The 16,884-nt window shown below is 49.6% G+C and overlaps 1 protein-coding gene across 1 annotated transcript in view; it reads right to left on the reverse strand.

Annotated features, from left to right (window-relative positions):
• Window positions 1-447: 447 nt before the first annotated feature.
• Window positions 448-16,884, reverse strand: part of LOC130492578 (E3 ubiquitin-protein ligase TRIM11-like) — a 56,834-nt gene continuing 40,397 nt past the window's right edge. The window contains exons 5-8 of the mRNA XM_056866339.1: window positions 14,641-14,663; window positions 13,425-13,534; window positions 4,192-4,224; window positions 448-965 (exon numbers count right to left, since the gene is read on the reverse strand). Of these exons, the coding sequence (XP_056722317.1) occupies window positions 448-965; window positions 4,192-4,224; window positions 13,425-13,534; window positions 14,641-14,663 (684 nt within the window). The remainder of the gene's footprint in view (window positions 966-4,191; window positions 4,225-13,424; window positions 13,535-14,640; window positions 14,664-16,884) is intronic.

The following is a 16,884-nucleotide window of genomic DNA, read 5'->3' on the forward strand; positions in this document are numbered from 1 at the left end:
CCTTGCACAACAAAATCCAAGGCAGCAGTTTTCAAGATAACATAACTTTATCATAAGCGTCACATCAACCACTTGTATCTGAACCACCACTGCGATGAGTCTGGTGACCTTGACAGGCGGAGGGTCCTTCGGTGCCCTTCGGAAAGGGTGAGATGAACAGAGAGGCCGATCCCGGCAGGTGGTGCCCAGGAAACCAAAGGAAAAATATTCCAGCATATTCTGCTGTTCCTCTTGTGCTTGAGAGGAATGGAGGCCGGAGGGGGAAGGGAGGGAGTCTCTTCACACCTCTCCTTGAAAACAAACTGAAATGTGTTACCCTCACTTTCCGAAATAAGATACAAAGGGGAGAAAAAAAGGGGAGTCTTGGGAAAATTTTACTCCAGTCAGGTTTGGTGTCTGGGAGCCCGGAGAGGCCTCATTGATGCTCCTGGTGTGGAGAGACGGGTCTTAGGAGGAGAGTCTGAGGTGGCCTTTTCCCCACACGTAAAAGAAGGGCAGGAGGGTCTCTCCATGGAAGGAGGCTCCGGAGAACTCGAACAGAAGGGATCCTCGGTCAGCGTCGAAAAAGGCCACTCGGCCCCCAGCGTAGTTCAGGCAGACTCGGATCCTCTTGGGCTCCCCGGTCAGGGACAGGAGAGGGTTTATGCCTTTGATGGCAGCCCTGTAGCAGCCCCCCCACTTCCCCACAGCCCAGATCCCTCCCTCAGGACTAAAGATGATCCTTCCCTTCCTCCTCACGGACTTTCTGGCCACCCCCACAAACCACTCTTCCTCACTTCCCACAAGGACTTCCCAGAAGTGGCGGCCTGCCGTGAATCCCTCACGGCCCAGAACAATGTAACGTTTTTCAAATCTCTCAGGATTGTCGGGCAGAGCTTGAGCTTCTTCTCCCCATCTCACGCTTTTCCGATCCTCAGACAGGACGAGTAGGGGATGGGCCGTGTCTGGATCCAGAGTCACATTTGCTGTTGGGGGGAAAATGAGGAGACAAGAAGAGAAGCGTTTTCAGCCGGGAAATTTCTCCGCCTCTGCCCTGTTCTGCGTCCTCCTCCTGCTCCCACCTCTTCATAACCCTCTCCTGAATCCAAAGACTCTCCCGCCTTCTCCTGACCTCCTAAAAGGCAGAGCAGCCTTCCTGGGAGCTTCAAGGGAAGGCAGATAAAATGAACAATAAAAACCCCCACAGGAACACAACCCATTTCCTACCATATCCTATCCCAAAGCAGGGGACCATGGACATTTTGGTCACAGGGTGTGTGTGTGTGTGTAAGAAATCACACAAGAGAGCATTTACACAAACACCCAAATCACAGGACAATGAGCAGAGGACCAGAATGGGTTGAACGGGTGGTGGCTCTTAATCCTGATCCGAGATACATCTCAAAACGGGTAATACCACTGAATTTGGCTTTCATTGACTCTGAACGAAACATGGAAGCTGGAAGGGGGTTCCCATTGCTTTCAGCCTGCCAGGGATATGCGTTTCTCACTTGGCATTTGGGAACATTTTGGATGGGATTGGGGTGGTTTCTATGTATCAGTGAAAGAACAAAGATTGGACTAAATGCAGCTTCTCAGGGAATGTGCTGTAAGGTAACATTACATCACCAGTAAAGTGGAGCTAATGTCCTGCCTGCACCCCTCAGAGGATGCATGAGAGATCAGACCTTCACACCACAGCCTGAAGAATCTGCTTTCCACTCGTCTATCTTTTTAAAGATTATAACATCCACCCTGATGAAGGCCTCTGGTGTGCTTCGAAGCTTACACAAAATTACACAATTTAAATAATAAATAATGAATGCATTACATGGATTTTGCAATTGTTTATAGAGGTTTTCCATGGACCACTACGACTGTACAAGTTTTTCCTGGATCGAAGAATGACATTTCTACTCAACCCAACCTTCAAGTATTTGTTCTAAAGAATGATCTCTTCTCCTGTCATTCGAGGTGTCTCCCAGAACACCTTGAATCAAAAACACCCCAATCATAGGCTGTCACAGCACTAGGTATTCCCAGCAATGTATCAAGAGTTCGGAAATGTTATAAAAAATACTGTTTGAACTTTGTTTGGCCCCTTTAGCTGTGAAGACGTCTTCCAACCATTTATTAGCCGTGGTATCCAAAAACCCTTTTAAAGCGGTGTTTTTTATAACATTTTCAAACTCTTAATACATTGCTGGGAATACAAAGTGCGGTAACAGCCACAGTTTCTGTGCTTCACAACATAGGGAACTCGGGGGAAGAAAGACAGAGCAGGATTTACATTCCCTTGAAACTCTGTGTCTTCTAGAGAGACCCAGGTGCTTCAGCAGTGGTTTCCACACAGGGATGGGCCTGTGTGGTTTCCTTGTTGCTGGTGAAGCTACTGATAAAGAGCAGCAAGAAGATCAGGGCTTCTGCATGGCAGGTTCCTCCCCCACAGTTTCCCTGCTCCAGTCCCCCAGCAGTGCCCACCCCCATCCATTGGGCCAGCGGGACTTTGCCAATTTAAAAAACCCCAACCAGTGGTAGCATATCACTTACAGGTATATGTATTGGTAAATAATTAGATCAATATGATGAAAATACAGTATTGCCTTTAAAAAAAAATCCCCCCAGAGGTGGGTAAAGGAAATAGTCACCACCAAGACAGGGTCATGGAAATGGCTGCCATGTAGGCACCCACGAAGCAGCTATCCAGGCATTACTGTAAACTAGGTTTGAGAAAGTTCAGAGAAAACCCTGGAAAATCCAGCAGGTGTACAAATGTGGTGAGGATGCAGTGGGGAAAACCTCTTCCCAAAATGGATGAACCCGGGGCTAATAACCTGTGAAAAGATGGCCAGGATCAAGCTAGAATTTACAGAAATATTCCTTGGTATTGAATTCATGTCCCTTCCCTGCTCCTGTGGAAGCAACTCATTGACAGCTCGGCAAAAACTAAGCCCTTTTGGGGTATCCTCAGTGGCAGTTTAAAAAGAGTATTACCAATGGGAAGCCCTTCTGCACTAGAGTTTCATCACAGAGCTATCAGATTTCAAGCATGACCTACCCTGGGCTGGCAAAAGAGATGCTACAAAGACTTTTGTTATAGAACTCAGCCAAGCAACAAATGTCCTAAGGCATCAAGAACGAGTTTATCGGCCTCACGTATATTTTGCAGAGCCTTGAAAATGCTATTCTGATGCTTGCAAATCTGGCAAAACCAAAGTGTAAAAACCTTTTAAAGCAGACATAACTTTTCAGTAAGGAAGAACTGGTTTGAAAGAAACTTTTCTGCCCTGAACACACACAAACAACTAATATCCTGGAGATATCTCTTCAAAAACCAGTTCTGCAACTTTACTGAAAGCATTGGTAAAGGATTAATATGTTGCAATTTACCATATATGCTGTTTGAAAACATACTCCTTTAAAACAGCAAACAACTGGCCCTACGCAGAAGGAAGAAAACAGAGCTAAACCGGCATTCAGCCTGCATACATAAATGCAGCAAGTGGAGGTTCCTGAGCCCAGTTCATAGTGCTAGGAAAACATCTGCCTTCCTTCTGTCTGAATTTCCTCTAAAATATACTCATGAGACGGCCTCCTCCTGCCCAGAAGTGAGCATCCGAGTGACAGCCGGGGAAGAGGAAGACCAAGCTGAAGAGGAGGCTTGTGAGTGACGGCAAGTAGTTCCAGTTCTTCTCCCAAACATCAAACACAAATTATGTGTGAACAACTGGAAAACAGCACCTGGGCAGGCTGGACTTCTGCCTTTAAATACTGCAATTCCAGAAACACAGCTTTAAAAAAATGTGGGTCCAATACACAATTTATAGCACCTTAAAGCCAAGGAAAACCTGGAAAGCAGGTAGGGAAATCCATTTGGGCTGAGCTCTCAACCTGGTCTGTGCTTCTCGTGGGGAGGATTCTGAAAGGCCCTCAAGAACTGATGCCCAGCAACAGCCCTCCCATCGTTTCAATACGGTGACAGATAGGTAAAAGGAGGCAGCTCATCAGAGTTCACCTTCTCCTTCACCCTTACAGACCTCCTCCTCAGAACAAGAAGGAACTGGCTGTGGCAGGGAGGGAGAGAGGTTGAGGAACAAAACAGGAGTGTCCAGTAATGTTATCTCTAGAAAAACACCAAGTAGAAGAACAGAAATTGTAAGGTGAAGCTTTTTAGTTAAGAAATAATTGATCAATGTATGAAGAAAAATATACCTTTCTGCACGTGAAGTCCAGAATCCAGAGTGTCTGAGGAAGCAAAAGAAACAAAAGTGAGCAGCAGATCCTTGTGCCTGTCACCATTCATGTGACCAAAAACATCCATTAATAATATGGTCTCTTTTTCTCTTGGGGAAGGAAGGTGCCATGGTATACCCACCTCATCTCAAAAGCTAAACAGGTTGGTACTTGGATGACCAAAGAAGATTCTGCGGACTAAGGCAAAGGCAAAGCAATCTCTGCTTCTCATTTGCCTTGAAAACCTCTTTCTGGGATCACTATAAGTTGTTGTGACTTGATGGCACAGGAGTACATATTTCTTCTGATTTTCAGCTGAAAGCTTAAGTAGAAGCTACTTCTGGGAAAAATCTTTCCAAATTTTATTGATGTGGAAATATTCACATTTCTTTTTATTAGTCACTTAGAGTGACTGGAGATTTATTACACAGAAAGTATGCGAAGATCTGTGGGTCAAGGGTCCACTCCAGGTAAACTTAGGATCCTTCCAAAGAGAGGGTCCACAGTGCCATCCTAAGAAGAGTTACATCCTTCTAAACCCACTGATTTACATTGGTCTAGAAGGGTGTAATTCTGCTTAAGACAGCACTATCAGTCCCCTTGAGACCACTCTGTGGGCTCAGCTATGACAAACTCAAGCAAACACACACTCAGTCAAAGGGGACGGTTTTGATAGGTCCAATTTGGTCATAGACACACTGCAATGAGAATGGGGTAGGTGTTCCTGAAAGGGATCGGCTGGGTGCCTCCCTCATTCTACCACTACCTCCTTCCTACCACTACCTCCCAGTTTGCCAGTCCACGGACACAACTGATTAGAGAGCAGCAAAACAGAATTTTCAGGAAATTCACGTAATGCAATTCATTTCTAAAGTTGTGGGATAATTCTGACCACAAAACCTTCCATGGTGAGCTCAATTAGCTTTGTGAATTTGTACATACAATTCTTACATTCTGGAATCTGCTAATGATATAAGTCAGGGATCTCCAACATGGTACCCATGGGCGCTGTGATGCCCACCACAGCACAAGGATCTTCAATGTGTGACTGACGGTACTGCAGCAGCCATTTTGTGGCTGGCTCCACCTCAGTAAGCATGTGGACATTGTGAATTTGGATTTCTAAAAGGCTTTTGACAAACTCCCCCACCAAAGTCTGTTAAGCAAACTTCATTGTTATGGGATAAGAGGGCAAGTTCTCTTCTGGATTGGGAGCTGGCTAAAAATCAGAAAACAGAGAGTAGGAATCAATGGTCAGTTTTCACAATGGCAGGAGGTGAGCAGCGGGATCCCTCAGGGATCTGTGTTGGGACTAGACTTGTGCAAAAAAAAACCCGGTAAATTTTGGGTTTGGGTTTATTGGGTCCGTTTTTTTTTTTTTTTTTTACGAAACCCAAACAAGCCGAATACCATACTGGTAAATATAGATATTCAGCTTATTTTTTGATTTCCTGAAAAAAATCCGGCCCATTAGAGTCTATGCAGATTTCTTTCGAAGCTCCTGTGGGGGAATCTTTGGAGGTAGAGCCCCTATATTTGCAGAGTCGCTTGAAGGGACTTTCCTTACACGAACCCCAAAGTTTGGTGAACATTGGGTCAGGGGGTCAAATTTTATGGGGTCCTAAAGGGGTTGCCCCCATCCTCCATAGAGAAACATAATAAAGTTAGCAATTGGGAATTTGACCTGCCACTTCCAGACTCCATAAAACTGGACCCCCTGACCCAATCTTCACCAAACTTCAGGGTTCGTGCAAAGAGTCCCTTCAAGCAACGCTGCAAATATAGAGGCTCTATCTCCAAAGACGCCCCCACAGGAGCTTCGGGGGGGAAATCTCCATAGACTTCATTGACCTCCTCTCCCATCATTGCTTAGCATGGCCCCATTGAAAGCAATGATGGAAAAGTAGGTCAGGCAACTGCCTTATGAGGAACGGTTAAAACGTTTAGGTCTGTTTAGCTTAGAAAGAAGGTGATTAAGGGGAGACATGATAGAGGTTTATAAAATTATGCATGGTGTGGAGAGAGTGGACAGGGAGAAGCTTTTTGCCCTCTCATAATACCAGCTAAAGCTGGAAGGTGAGATTCAAAACAGTCAAAAAAGAATTATTTCTTCACACAACTGATAGCTAAATTGTGGAACTCCCTGCCCCAGGATGTGGTGATGGTTGCCAACTTGGAAGGCTTTAAGAGCAGGCTGACCATATTTCCTTGCGACAAAAATGGGACTTTGGGGTGGCAAAAACGGGACAGGGGTTATGTAATATTAGTGTAACCCATTCAGAGACTTTTTCTATGGTCATTTATGCAGGGGAAATTTGTGTTTGGTTTGCTGCACAATTTTCTGCTCTGAATTCTCAAACATCATATACATGAACGATTCCCCCCCCCATTCCAGGAGTACCCTGTGATTAATTAGGCCTCCCCAGTGAATCACAGAGCTTCTGAGTCCCTCCCCCTGAAAACGCAGCCTTGTTGTACTTTACTTGGAGGGGACAGGTCAGCTCTTAAAAGGGACTGCGTGTGCTTTTGCTGGGTATTCCTCCCCACCTTTCTTCTACAGCTCCCTTCCAACCTTTGCAGCCTCTCTTTGGCGTCTTCCTGCACATTTCATGAAGGTTTAACTCCCTCTTTGAGGGAAGTAGTTGGTTGGGAGGGACAGACACATGGGAGAGAGAAGCCAAAATGGGTGTGGGGAGAGAAACCCAAGGTTAAGAGCTATGCATTGGATTGGGGGGAATTTGTGTTGCTCTTGCCTCAAAGCAGTGTTTAAATTCGTCCTAAAACAGGATCCTAGAACTGCAGGGAAAGAACGAGGCCAGAGCGAGGTCATGTCTGAAGGTCGGTAAAATAATGAATAATGCAAAGGAAGCCTCGAAGCAGTCCAGCAGGGACTGTGAAGTAAATACCCCTGCATAAATGGCCTATGAGAATTTACCTAGCCATGCCCGCATGCAGCATAAGAAATGACAGAACTGAAGTGTGAGGGTCTCTGTCTTTGTGTCTCTGCTTTCCATCACCTGCGGTGTTATCAGTGAACTCGTAAAAGCAGTTCACACCTTCTGGTCTCAGGCGCCAGGCCTGATGGCCCATGTATCTTCCCCCCCGCTGTTCTTCCTGCCAGTACTCCCTCAGGCCGGTGCGGCCTTGGAAGTGTGATAGCCGCACCAGACTTCCTGGGATCCGTCTGATGTTTTGTATTATGCCAAGCTTGTAACTTCCCATAACAATAAGTGTGAACCCCAGTGCCCCAGTGCCCTGGAGTCAATATATTCTGTAAACCCGTATAGCCCCTCACTTGCAACTTTCTACCTGTGCCTGTCTCATCTCCTGAAGGCTTCAATAAATCTATTGTTTCTGTATCAACGTCTGAGCAACTGATTTGGAGAAGCAAACTCAGGGGGGGATCTCTCACATTAAGTTGCAAGTCTTTGCCTCTCGGACTGCAGCTGTACCGCTTTGGACAGAATGTCAGCCGACGAGGACACCACCCCTAACCCCGATGCCCCCAAGGAACCGGACGAGCCGGAGAAGCCGGACCCGAAGGAGGAGGGAGCCAAGCCAAAGGAACCGAAGGGTCGCGCACCCGACCAAGATCGGGACGGACGTCCCCGGGGGCTTACTTATTGGCTGGACTCTCCCAAGGGCTGGTCGCTCTCGCGGACTGCGGCGAAGGATCGCCGGTTGGCCTTCCCCAGCACGGGACTCGAAGGGGACCCGGCCCGCAAAGAGGCCCTCATGGAGGAAGAACGAAAGCAGTGGCAGGAAGACCGCCGGGCTATGCAGGAGCAGATGGAGATCATGCAACGCGTAATGGGTGAGATGGCCACGACCCTAGATGCGCTGAAGTTGCAACCTCCAGCCGGTGCTCCCCCAGACGGGGCGCCGGTAGTTCCGCCCGCAACCCCTGCCCCCCCGGCCCGTCGGGACCTGAAAGTCACGTATGACGGGTCGGGAGACCAGTTGACCTTTTTTATGGTCCAAGTAGACATTTTTATGCGGGAACAAGGCCGAACCTTCGTTTCTGAGGAGTCCCGGGTGCAGTACGTGGCTTCCTTACTGCAAGGGGAGGCGGCTGCCTGGATGGTGTTGCAGTATGAACTCCGCTCGCCGGTGCTGCGAACCCTGGACGAGTTCATGGTAGCACTCCGAAACCGTTTTGAGGACCCGACTCTGGGTGAGCGGGCCAAAGCCTCCCTGATGCAACTGCGCCAAGGGACTAAGTCGGTGGCGCAGTATGCAAGTGAGTTCCAGTCACTGGCTAGCCGAATTCTGGACTGGAGTGAAGCTACTTTGGTACAATGTTTCAGGGAGGGTCTCAACCCAGACCTCCAACATTGGGCCTTCATGCAAGGGAACCCCCCGGATGTGGAAGGTTGGGTTCGCCATGCTGCTGACATCGAGAATCGCAAACAACTCCTGAACTTGTCCAAGCAACGGCTTGGGCGAGACCCCAGGCCCCGAGGTGACCGTGGCCGGGAACTCCGGCAAGGGGGTGGCGGGGGTCTCTCGGCCACGGAACGCCGCAAGCGGTTCGAGGCCGGCGTCTGCCTGATCTGCGGGGGAAAGGGTCACTTTGCATCGCAATGCCCCTCTCGCTCAGGCCGTCCGACCCCCCCCCGCCAAACCCAGGCCGAGCCGACGAAACCGGCCGCCGACAGCCAGCCTCGCCGCAGAAGTGGACCACTGAGCCGGCGCTCCGGCGCACCCTCCGCTCTCCACGCGCGCCCCCAGGATGGGGCATCCGACTCTACGGTCCCATCGGGGTCCCGGATTACAAATACCGTCTTTGATTCGGACGGCTCCCCGGAAGCCACCACCCCGTCCCCCTCTTCCAGCGAGGAGGAAGAGTGGGAACAGCCGGCAAAAAACGCCGTCGGTCTGCTGTAGAGGGGGCTCCGCAGCAGACCGTCCCTATCGTTGTGCAAGGAGCTCCACCGATGGTAAGCGCCCAAGAGGACAATGTATTTGTGCGTGTTCATCTGTCCCTACCCAAAGGGGGTCCCCCGTTAGAGGTCCCCGCGTTGGTCGACTCGGGGTGTGCCCGCACCATGATAAATGAGGAAACTGCCAAGAAGTTGGGTGTCCGGCGCAAGCGGCTTCCGGGACCCCTCCGTTTTTCCCAAATGGACGGGAGTGACTTTAAACGGGGCCCTGTGACCCACAGAACTGCAGCCGTGATTATGTCCGTGGGGGAACATTGGGAACGGTTGTATTTCACCATCGCCCCTATTGTAACCCCTGTGGTGTTAGGGATGAACTGGTTAAGGGGACACAATCCCTCCATTGATTGGGTTAAACGGGTGCTTTCCTTCCCCGAAAACCCCTGTGGGTTGCATGACAAGGAACGGGTACTCAGAACTCCAGCCGCCGCACTGGTAGGGTCCCCCGCCCCAGTCTCTCCTCAATTACCCTCTGAGTACTCGCAGTTTACTGATGTTTTCGATGTTAGAGAGTGCGACGAACTGCCTCCCCACAGAGAAACGGACTGTGCCATCGAGATTGTAGGGGAAGGCAAACTGTCTAAGGGAAAGGTTTACCCCATGAGCCCTAGTGAAAAGACTGTATTGCGAGACTATCTGGATGTCAATCTGGCGAGGGGTTTCATACGCCCCTCCAAGGCTCCTTATTCAGCCCCGGCTTTCTTTGTAAAGAAAAAGACGGGAGATTTAAGACTGTGTATTGACTTTCGCAGACTGAACGCAGTCACCCAGTCTAATGCTTACCCCCTCCCTCTTATTCCTGACCTTCTAGCACAATTAAAGGAGGGCCGAATCTTCACCAAACTGGACTTGGTAGAAGCCTACCACCGCATTCGCATCAAAGAAGGAGACGAACCCAAAACGGCCTTTTCCAGTTGTTTTGGGATGTTTGAGTACCTGGTCATGCCGTTCGGACTTTCGGGGGCTCCGAGTGTCTTTATGCAATTAATTAATGAAGTTTTGCATGATTTACTGTTTCGGGGGGTGGTGGTATTTCTCGATGACATTCTTATTTACTCTGAGACCATGGAAGAACATGTGCGCCTAGTGCGAGAAGTGCTCCAGCGGCTGCGGGAGCACAAACTGTATGCTAAGGTGTCCAAGTGTGAATTCCACCAACCTTCTATTACATTTCTGGGGTATGTGATTTCCCACCAAGGGTTGGAAATGGACCCCGCCAAGGTCCAGGCGGTGCGGGACTGGGAAACCCCCACTACCCGCCGCCAACTTCAACAGTTTTTGGGGTTTGCCAACTTTTACCGGAATTTCATTCCCAACTTTGCCCAAGTTGCGCTTCCCCTCACTGCCCTGTTGCGTACCAAGGACAGGGGGGCTAGCGCCGCACTCCCCTCAGCCCGTCTGCAATGGTCTCCCCAGTGCCAGCAAGCTTTTGAACGTTTAAAGCTACTTTTTTCATCCGAACCCGTTTTGGCTCACCCGGATTGCACCAAGCCCTTCGTGGTGCAGGTAGATGCCTCGGATGTAGCCATGGGCGGGGCCCTATTGCAGAGGGATGAGGGGGGACGGTTGAGGCCATGCGCCTACTTCTCCAAGAAGTTTTCCCAGTCCGAAATCAACTGGGCCATTTGGGAGAAGGAGGCAGCAGCGGTCAAACATGCCCTTACCATATGGAGACACTTCTTGGAGGGGGCCGAGCTGCCGTTCGAAGTGTGCACAGATCACAAGAATCTTGAGGCTCTCAAGGGAGCTAGAAAACTCAATGCCAAACAAATTCGGTGGGCCCAATTTTTTGCAAAATTCCGGTTCACCCTCAAACATGTCCCTGGCAAAGAAAATGCCCTAGCTGATGCCTTGTCACGACTTCCCCAGTATCGCAACGATTTCGATCGCCCCGTCGACTCCCTGTTCACTCCCGAACAGCGAGGGGAAGTCCCTGGCTTGGCCGTCACCACCCGATCCCAAGCCCGCCAACCGGAGACCCCCCCTACGCTCAAAGGTATCCCGGAAGCATTCCAACAGCGACTCCGGGACGCCTCCTTACAGGAGGAGGAGCACCATCTCCTCCCCACTGGCTTGGAACGAACCAACACTTGGTGGGTGCAAGGGGGGAAACTATATGTCCCATCTTCCCTTCGCAAAGAAGTATTGGGACTTGTACATGGGGCCAGGCTAGCAGGTCATTTTGGTTTCATAAAAACGCTTCACCTGGTTCGAAGGCAATTCTGGTGGCCCGGTATGAGATCTGATGTAGAGTTGTATGTGCGCAGCTGCCCCACCTGCGCCACAGCCAAGAAACGGATGGGAAAACCCCCGGGGCTTCTCAAACCGCTTGAGAACCCCTCCCGTCCCTGGGAAGTCATCGCCATGGATTTTATCACCGACCTACCTCCAAGTCGGGGGAAAACGGTTCTCTGGGTTATCACAGACCTCTTTTCCAAACAGGTTCATTTCGTTCCATGTGCAGGTCTTCCTTCAGCCCAGGGCTTAGCTAAACTGTTCATCACGCACGTCCTCAGGCTACACTCGATCCCGAGGAAGGTCCTCTCCGACCGGGGGGTCCAGTTTGTTGCCAAATTCTGGCGGGCTTTCCTAAAGTTAATGGGAGTGGAGGAACAGGGCCTTTCTTCCGCCTATCACCCCCAAACGGATGGTCAAACGGAACGAGTAAATGCGGTAGTAGAATGTTATTTGCGTTGCTATGTAAATTTCCACCAGGACGACTGGGTCGACCTGCTGCCATTTGCCGAATATGCGTACAACAATGCGCCTCATTCCTCTACCGGCTTTAGTCCCTTCCAAGTTATATACGGGACGGATTTTGGCCCTTTCGGTTCTGCCCCCGTCTCGCCAGAGCTCCAGTCTACCCCTGATCTTCAGGAGTGGATTCAGGTGGTTAAATCCACCTGGCCATGGTTGCTCAAAAATCTGGAAAGGGCAAAAAGCAAGTACAAGGAACAAGCAGACAAACACCGGTCTCCGGGATGGGAACTCAAGGTGGGGGAGCATGTCTATCTGTCCACCAAAAACCTCCGCTCTCTTCGCCCCTGCAAAAAACTGAGCGACCGTTATGTAGGACCTTTCCCCATTACCAGAGTAATCAACGAAGTTACCGTGGAACTGAGTCTCCCTAAGACTCTCAAGGGAGTTCATCCAGTCTTCCATATAAGCCTCCTCAAACCTTATGTAGCAGCTCCCCAGTTCCACCCCCCTCCCGCTCATGAGATTCCTACCGTAGTAGGAGGGGATACCCATTTGGAAATATCCAAGGTTTTAGATTCCAAATGGAAGAAAGGGAAACTGTTTTACTTTGTTCGCTGGAAAAACCTTGGCTCCGCTCATGACGAATGGGTGGCCGCACCCCACATGGCAGCTCCTCGCTTGGTCCGAGAATTCCACCTCGCTTATCCCGATAAGCCTCGTCCTCTCGGAGGGGGGCCTTAAGGGGGGCAGAATGTGAGGGTCTCTGTCTTTGTGTCTCTGCTTTCCATCACCTGCGGTGTTATCAGTGAACTCGTAAAAGCAGTTCACACCTTCTGGTCTCAGGCGCCAGGCCTGATGGCCCATGTATCTTCCCCCCCGCTGTTCTTCCTGCCAGTACTCCCTCAGGCCGGTGCGGCCTTGGAAGTGTGATAGCCGCACCAGACTTCCTGGGATCCGTCTGATGTTTTGTATTATGCCAAGCTTGTAACTTCCCATAACAATAAGTGTGAACCCCAGTGCCCCAGTGCCCTGGAGTCAATATATTCTGTAAACCCGTATAGCCCCTCACTTGCAACTTTCTACCTGTGCCTGTCTCATCTCCTGAAGGCTTCAATAAATCTATTGTTTCTGTATCAACGTCTGAGCAACTGATTTGGAGAAGCAAACTCAGGGGGGGATCTCTCACATGAAGGAAACAAACGTTGGAAGTGTAATGAGGTGCAAAACAGGACAAAATTGACATTTTGATTAAAAAATGGGACTGTCCATTTTAAAATGGTACATATGGTCAGCCTATTTAAGAAAGGAGTGGACATGTTGATGGAGGATAGGGCTATCCATGGCTCCTAGTCAAATGGATACTCGTCATGATGCATCCCTATTCTTTCCAGTACCAGAGGAGCAGGCCTATTATATTAGGTGCTGAGGGACACAGGCAGGACAATGCCGCTGCAGTCATCTTGTTTGTGGCTTCCTAGAGGCACCTGGTTGGCCACTGTGTGAACAGACTGATGGACTTGATGGGCCTTGATCTGATCCAGTAGGGCCTTTCTTGTGTTCTTATGTTATTACCTTTGAATTGCTCCTTGATACCCTCCAAAAGAGGATTTACATCCCAGACGCGCCACTTCAGTGCAAGAGGAAAAGCCACTGGATCCTCAAATGCCTCCTTATCTTCATACCTGGAGAAAAATCATGTAAAGGTACCATCCATCCAATTCAGACACCCCCCTACCCCCATCATGGTGGATCAGTGAAACAGAGGAAGGAATTGGCAGAAAGCCGAGAGACACAGGCTGAGGCTGAGAGCAGAGCCAGATGGGAGGCTTTTCGGAGAGCAACGTCCACCTCACTGTAGCTCCTGAGACCCCAAAGCCACTCAGCAGATGAGGAGAATGGATATTAAAAAATAAAACACAAGCCAGTTTGGGCTCAGAACACCACCAGAGGGGAAAGAAGGACTCCTGTCAGCCCCCAGCCATTTTCCTGTGCTGAAACTTCACCGGAGGGGGGAGTTATTTCTCCATTTTTGCTGCTTCGCGTGGACTATTCTGTGCATATGAAGCAGCTAAAAAGGGGAAGTCACTCTCCTAGTGGGGGCTGTTTTAACATAAAAAATGGCTGGGGGGGGAGGCAGGAGCCCCTCCTCTCCTGCGGCACCAATCCAAGGCCAAATGGGCTCTTCCTTCTTTTTTAACAAAGAAGAGAACAAGGGATCGCTGAATAACATGAAATAAGAGGTACAAAAATACCAGAGGTTTGGAACAATAAGCCTGCACCACTTTAGAGACCAGAATTTCAACAGCGGGATCATAATATGTAAAACCGTATGACATCGAAGCAAAACATCTTCGCTTCTACTCAATGGCAGTTCAGGACTGATGAAGATTCGCAACAGGAACTAGCCGGCATCTTGTCTGTGTTCCATTCTTTGTTTTTGCTTAGAATTACCACATGATGTTTGTAACTGATATTTGTACTGCAACTGAGAATTGCTGAATTGTTGGATATATTGTGGTGCAATTATGCAATTTTGTAAACGACAAATTAATCCTTTGTATTTTTTTACTTTTTAAATATAAATTGTGCACACTTTGGTAATTTTTTGTTTCTTTCTGAATCAGTGGTCCAGACCTCTGGTACTTTTGCACCTCTTTTTTTGTTACAGAGCCATTCCCCACAGTTCATTTTATTTGGCCCACAGCTATGACCCTGAAGGAGCCCATTCTCCACAGGCTACCCAGACCCCTCCCAGTGTCAACAGGGTTAAGGAGAAAGATCCACGTACCTCTGCAAGGTGCTTCTGACATCCTAAAAAAAACATGACAGAGAGAGACAGAGAGAGAGAAAGAAGAGAGACCTCAATGGTTGCTAAAAAGGCCACACCAGGAAGACCCCTTTAGACCTTGGGAGATTCTGCACTCTGGCCCTTCTCCTGGGTCCAGCTAGCAGATGCCACTCAGAAGCTGGGGGGCATCTCCATAAAAGTGGAAGAAAATCTTCGTGAGGTTAATGTCAACAAAATGGAGTCATTTTAGAGCAGAACTGGGTGATCTACTCTGACAACTCAACAGTGGCTCCTTTCACAAAGGGATTTTTCCTCACATGGAAGGCAGGAAGCCCTCAGATTAAGACTTGTAGCTCTTGTGGACGCCTGTGGACGCAAAGGCATTCCCAGCAGTGTATATGGATGCAGTGGTTTATTATGTCTGGACACTACATAGTTGATTTTTCTTGTTGATAGTTCTAGGCCTTCAGGGCCTTAAGCAATTTGCTGAGAAGCATTGCTCCGAAAGGATAGTGGAGCTTCTACTGGTTGATTTCATCCTGGCACCTAATTACAGGTGACTGATGAAGACGTTTGAAAGGGATTAGCAACTGGATTTTCCTTTTCGTGTCCTAAGCAAGTGCAGGAATTGGCCACGTGTATATTTCTCTTCTCCACATGGTATACTGCTACTAAGTTGGCACCGTACAGTTCCCAAATAGGGCTACAGTATAAGGCCGTGTTAGCGAACCTATGGCACGCGTGCCACTTCCGGCACGCGTAGCCCTCTCTGCCGGCACGCACGGTTCCTCCAAGCCGCTGGCCTTTCCGGCTCTGCCCTGCCCCGGATGGGGGAGGCTGTAGCCCAGGGGTGGGGAACCTCCGACATCATTGGCAGTGGCCCCCGGATTCTCCTACAGAAGCTGCCGCCATTGCCGCCGCTGAAGTGTGCGCGGCCGGCCAGGCGGGTGGGAGAGCGGGGAACAGAAGCCGAGCGCCCACACTCGGCATGGCCGGCTTCTCCGGCGCCCTCTAGGCATGTGTGGGCGGGAAGTCAGGGCTGGTGGCTGGTAAGCCGCAAGGCGGGAAGTCAGGCGGAGGCTCTGGGGCGCCTCCCTCCCTCGCTGGCGGCGGGCCTGGCTGGGTGGGGGCAGCAGTCAGCGGGGCAGCATTTTTTTTCTTTTTTCTTTTCCCCTTCTTGTCCCCCTTCCCTTCTTCCCCCTTCGCAGCTGGTGCGTGATTGGGGAAGGCTTCTGGGCCCTTGTCCATTCCCCCCTTTCCCCCCTTGCATGCCGTCCTGCACGCTGCCCAGCTGGCTGGTGGGCCTGAGCCACACCGCTGCGTTGCTGGCCTTCCTTGGGCTGCTCTGCCTCTTCTGCCCCTTCACCCTTCCTCTCCCAGCTCCTTCTCCCTCACCCAGGACCTGCTCCAGCCTTCCATGGGTGTGTAGGAGCGGGGCAGGACACCGAGCCTCCGCGGGAAGGGAAGGTGGGGTGGTATTCAGGTTAAATTGCCGCATTGGCACTCGGCGATAAATAAGTGGGTTTTGGGTTGCAGTTTGGGCACTCGGTCTCTAAAAGGTTCGCCATCACTGGTATAAGGGCTTGTAGTGTTTTTAGTTACAACTATTAGTCAATGCCATTCACTATGTTAAGTGTTTGATGTCTGCTTGAGTTTGTTTATGCAGTAATATATTACAAAGTAGCAAAAGTGAGATTATACAGAGAAGAGTTTTTTGTAATACTTTTTTATTTGGCCACCGTGCTGTCCAACTTTCTTTTGGTCAGCTAACGTTAGCACGGGAATTATTTTTTTTACCATCTGGAGTTTGGCAACCCTAAACATACCGATCCCAGCTTTCATATTTTTTTTCTTGTTGTTGCAGACTTATAACTAGAAATGTACAGCCTGCACTTTACATCCTCTAAAATAAAAGCTAGGAATTAGTGCAGCAGATCTTTATGTTACAAAGCTATAGCAATCTAGCCATTGCCCTTTTCTGTAAAACCTGAGAAAAGCCCTCTGATGGGGATAGAGATGGTGTCCACAGCGACTGAGAGAAGAGCCAGACTCTGTCACCTTGAAGCCCTTTAAAGGGCTTCTCTCCCCCCCTTTCCCCTGCAGTGTTACCACATGGATCAGCAGGGAAAGGGGGGGTCTGGGCACAAATGCCATTGCATCTGCACAGATGTGCCAGATTAGCAGAAGCAAGCACAGTGGTGCCAGAAATAGTTGTGTGGATGCCATTCCTTTACCACCTATTTT

This window comes from Euleptes europaea, chromosome 1 (genome assembly GCF_029931775.1).
Source record: "Euleptes europaea isolate rEulEur1 chromosome 1, rEulEur1.hap1, whole genome shotgun sequence".
Taxonomy (NCBI): domain Eukaryota; kingdom Metazoa; phylum Chordata; class Lepidosauria; order Squamata; family Sphaerodactylidae; genus Euleptes; species Euleptes europaea.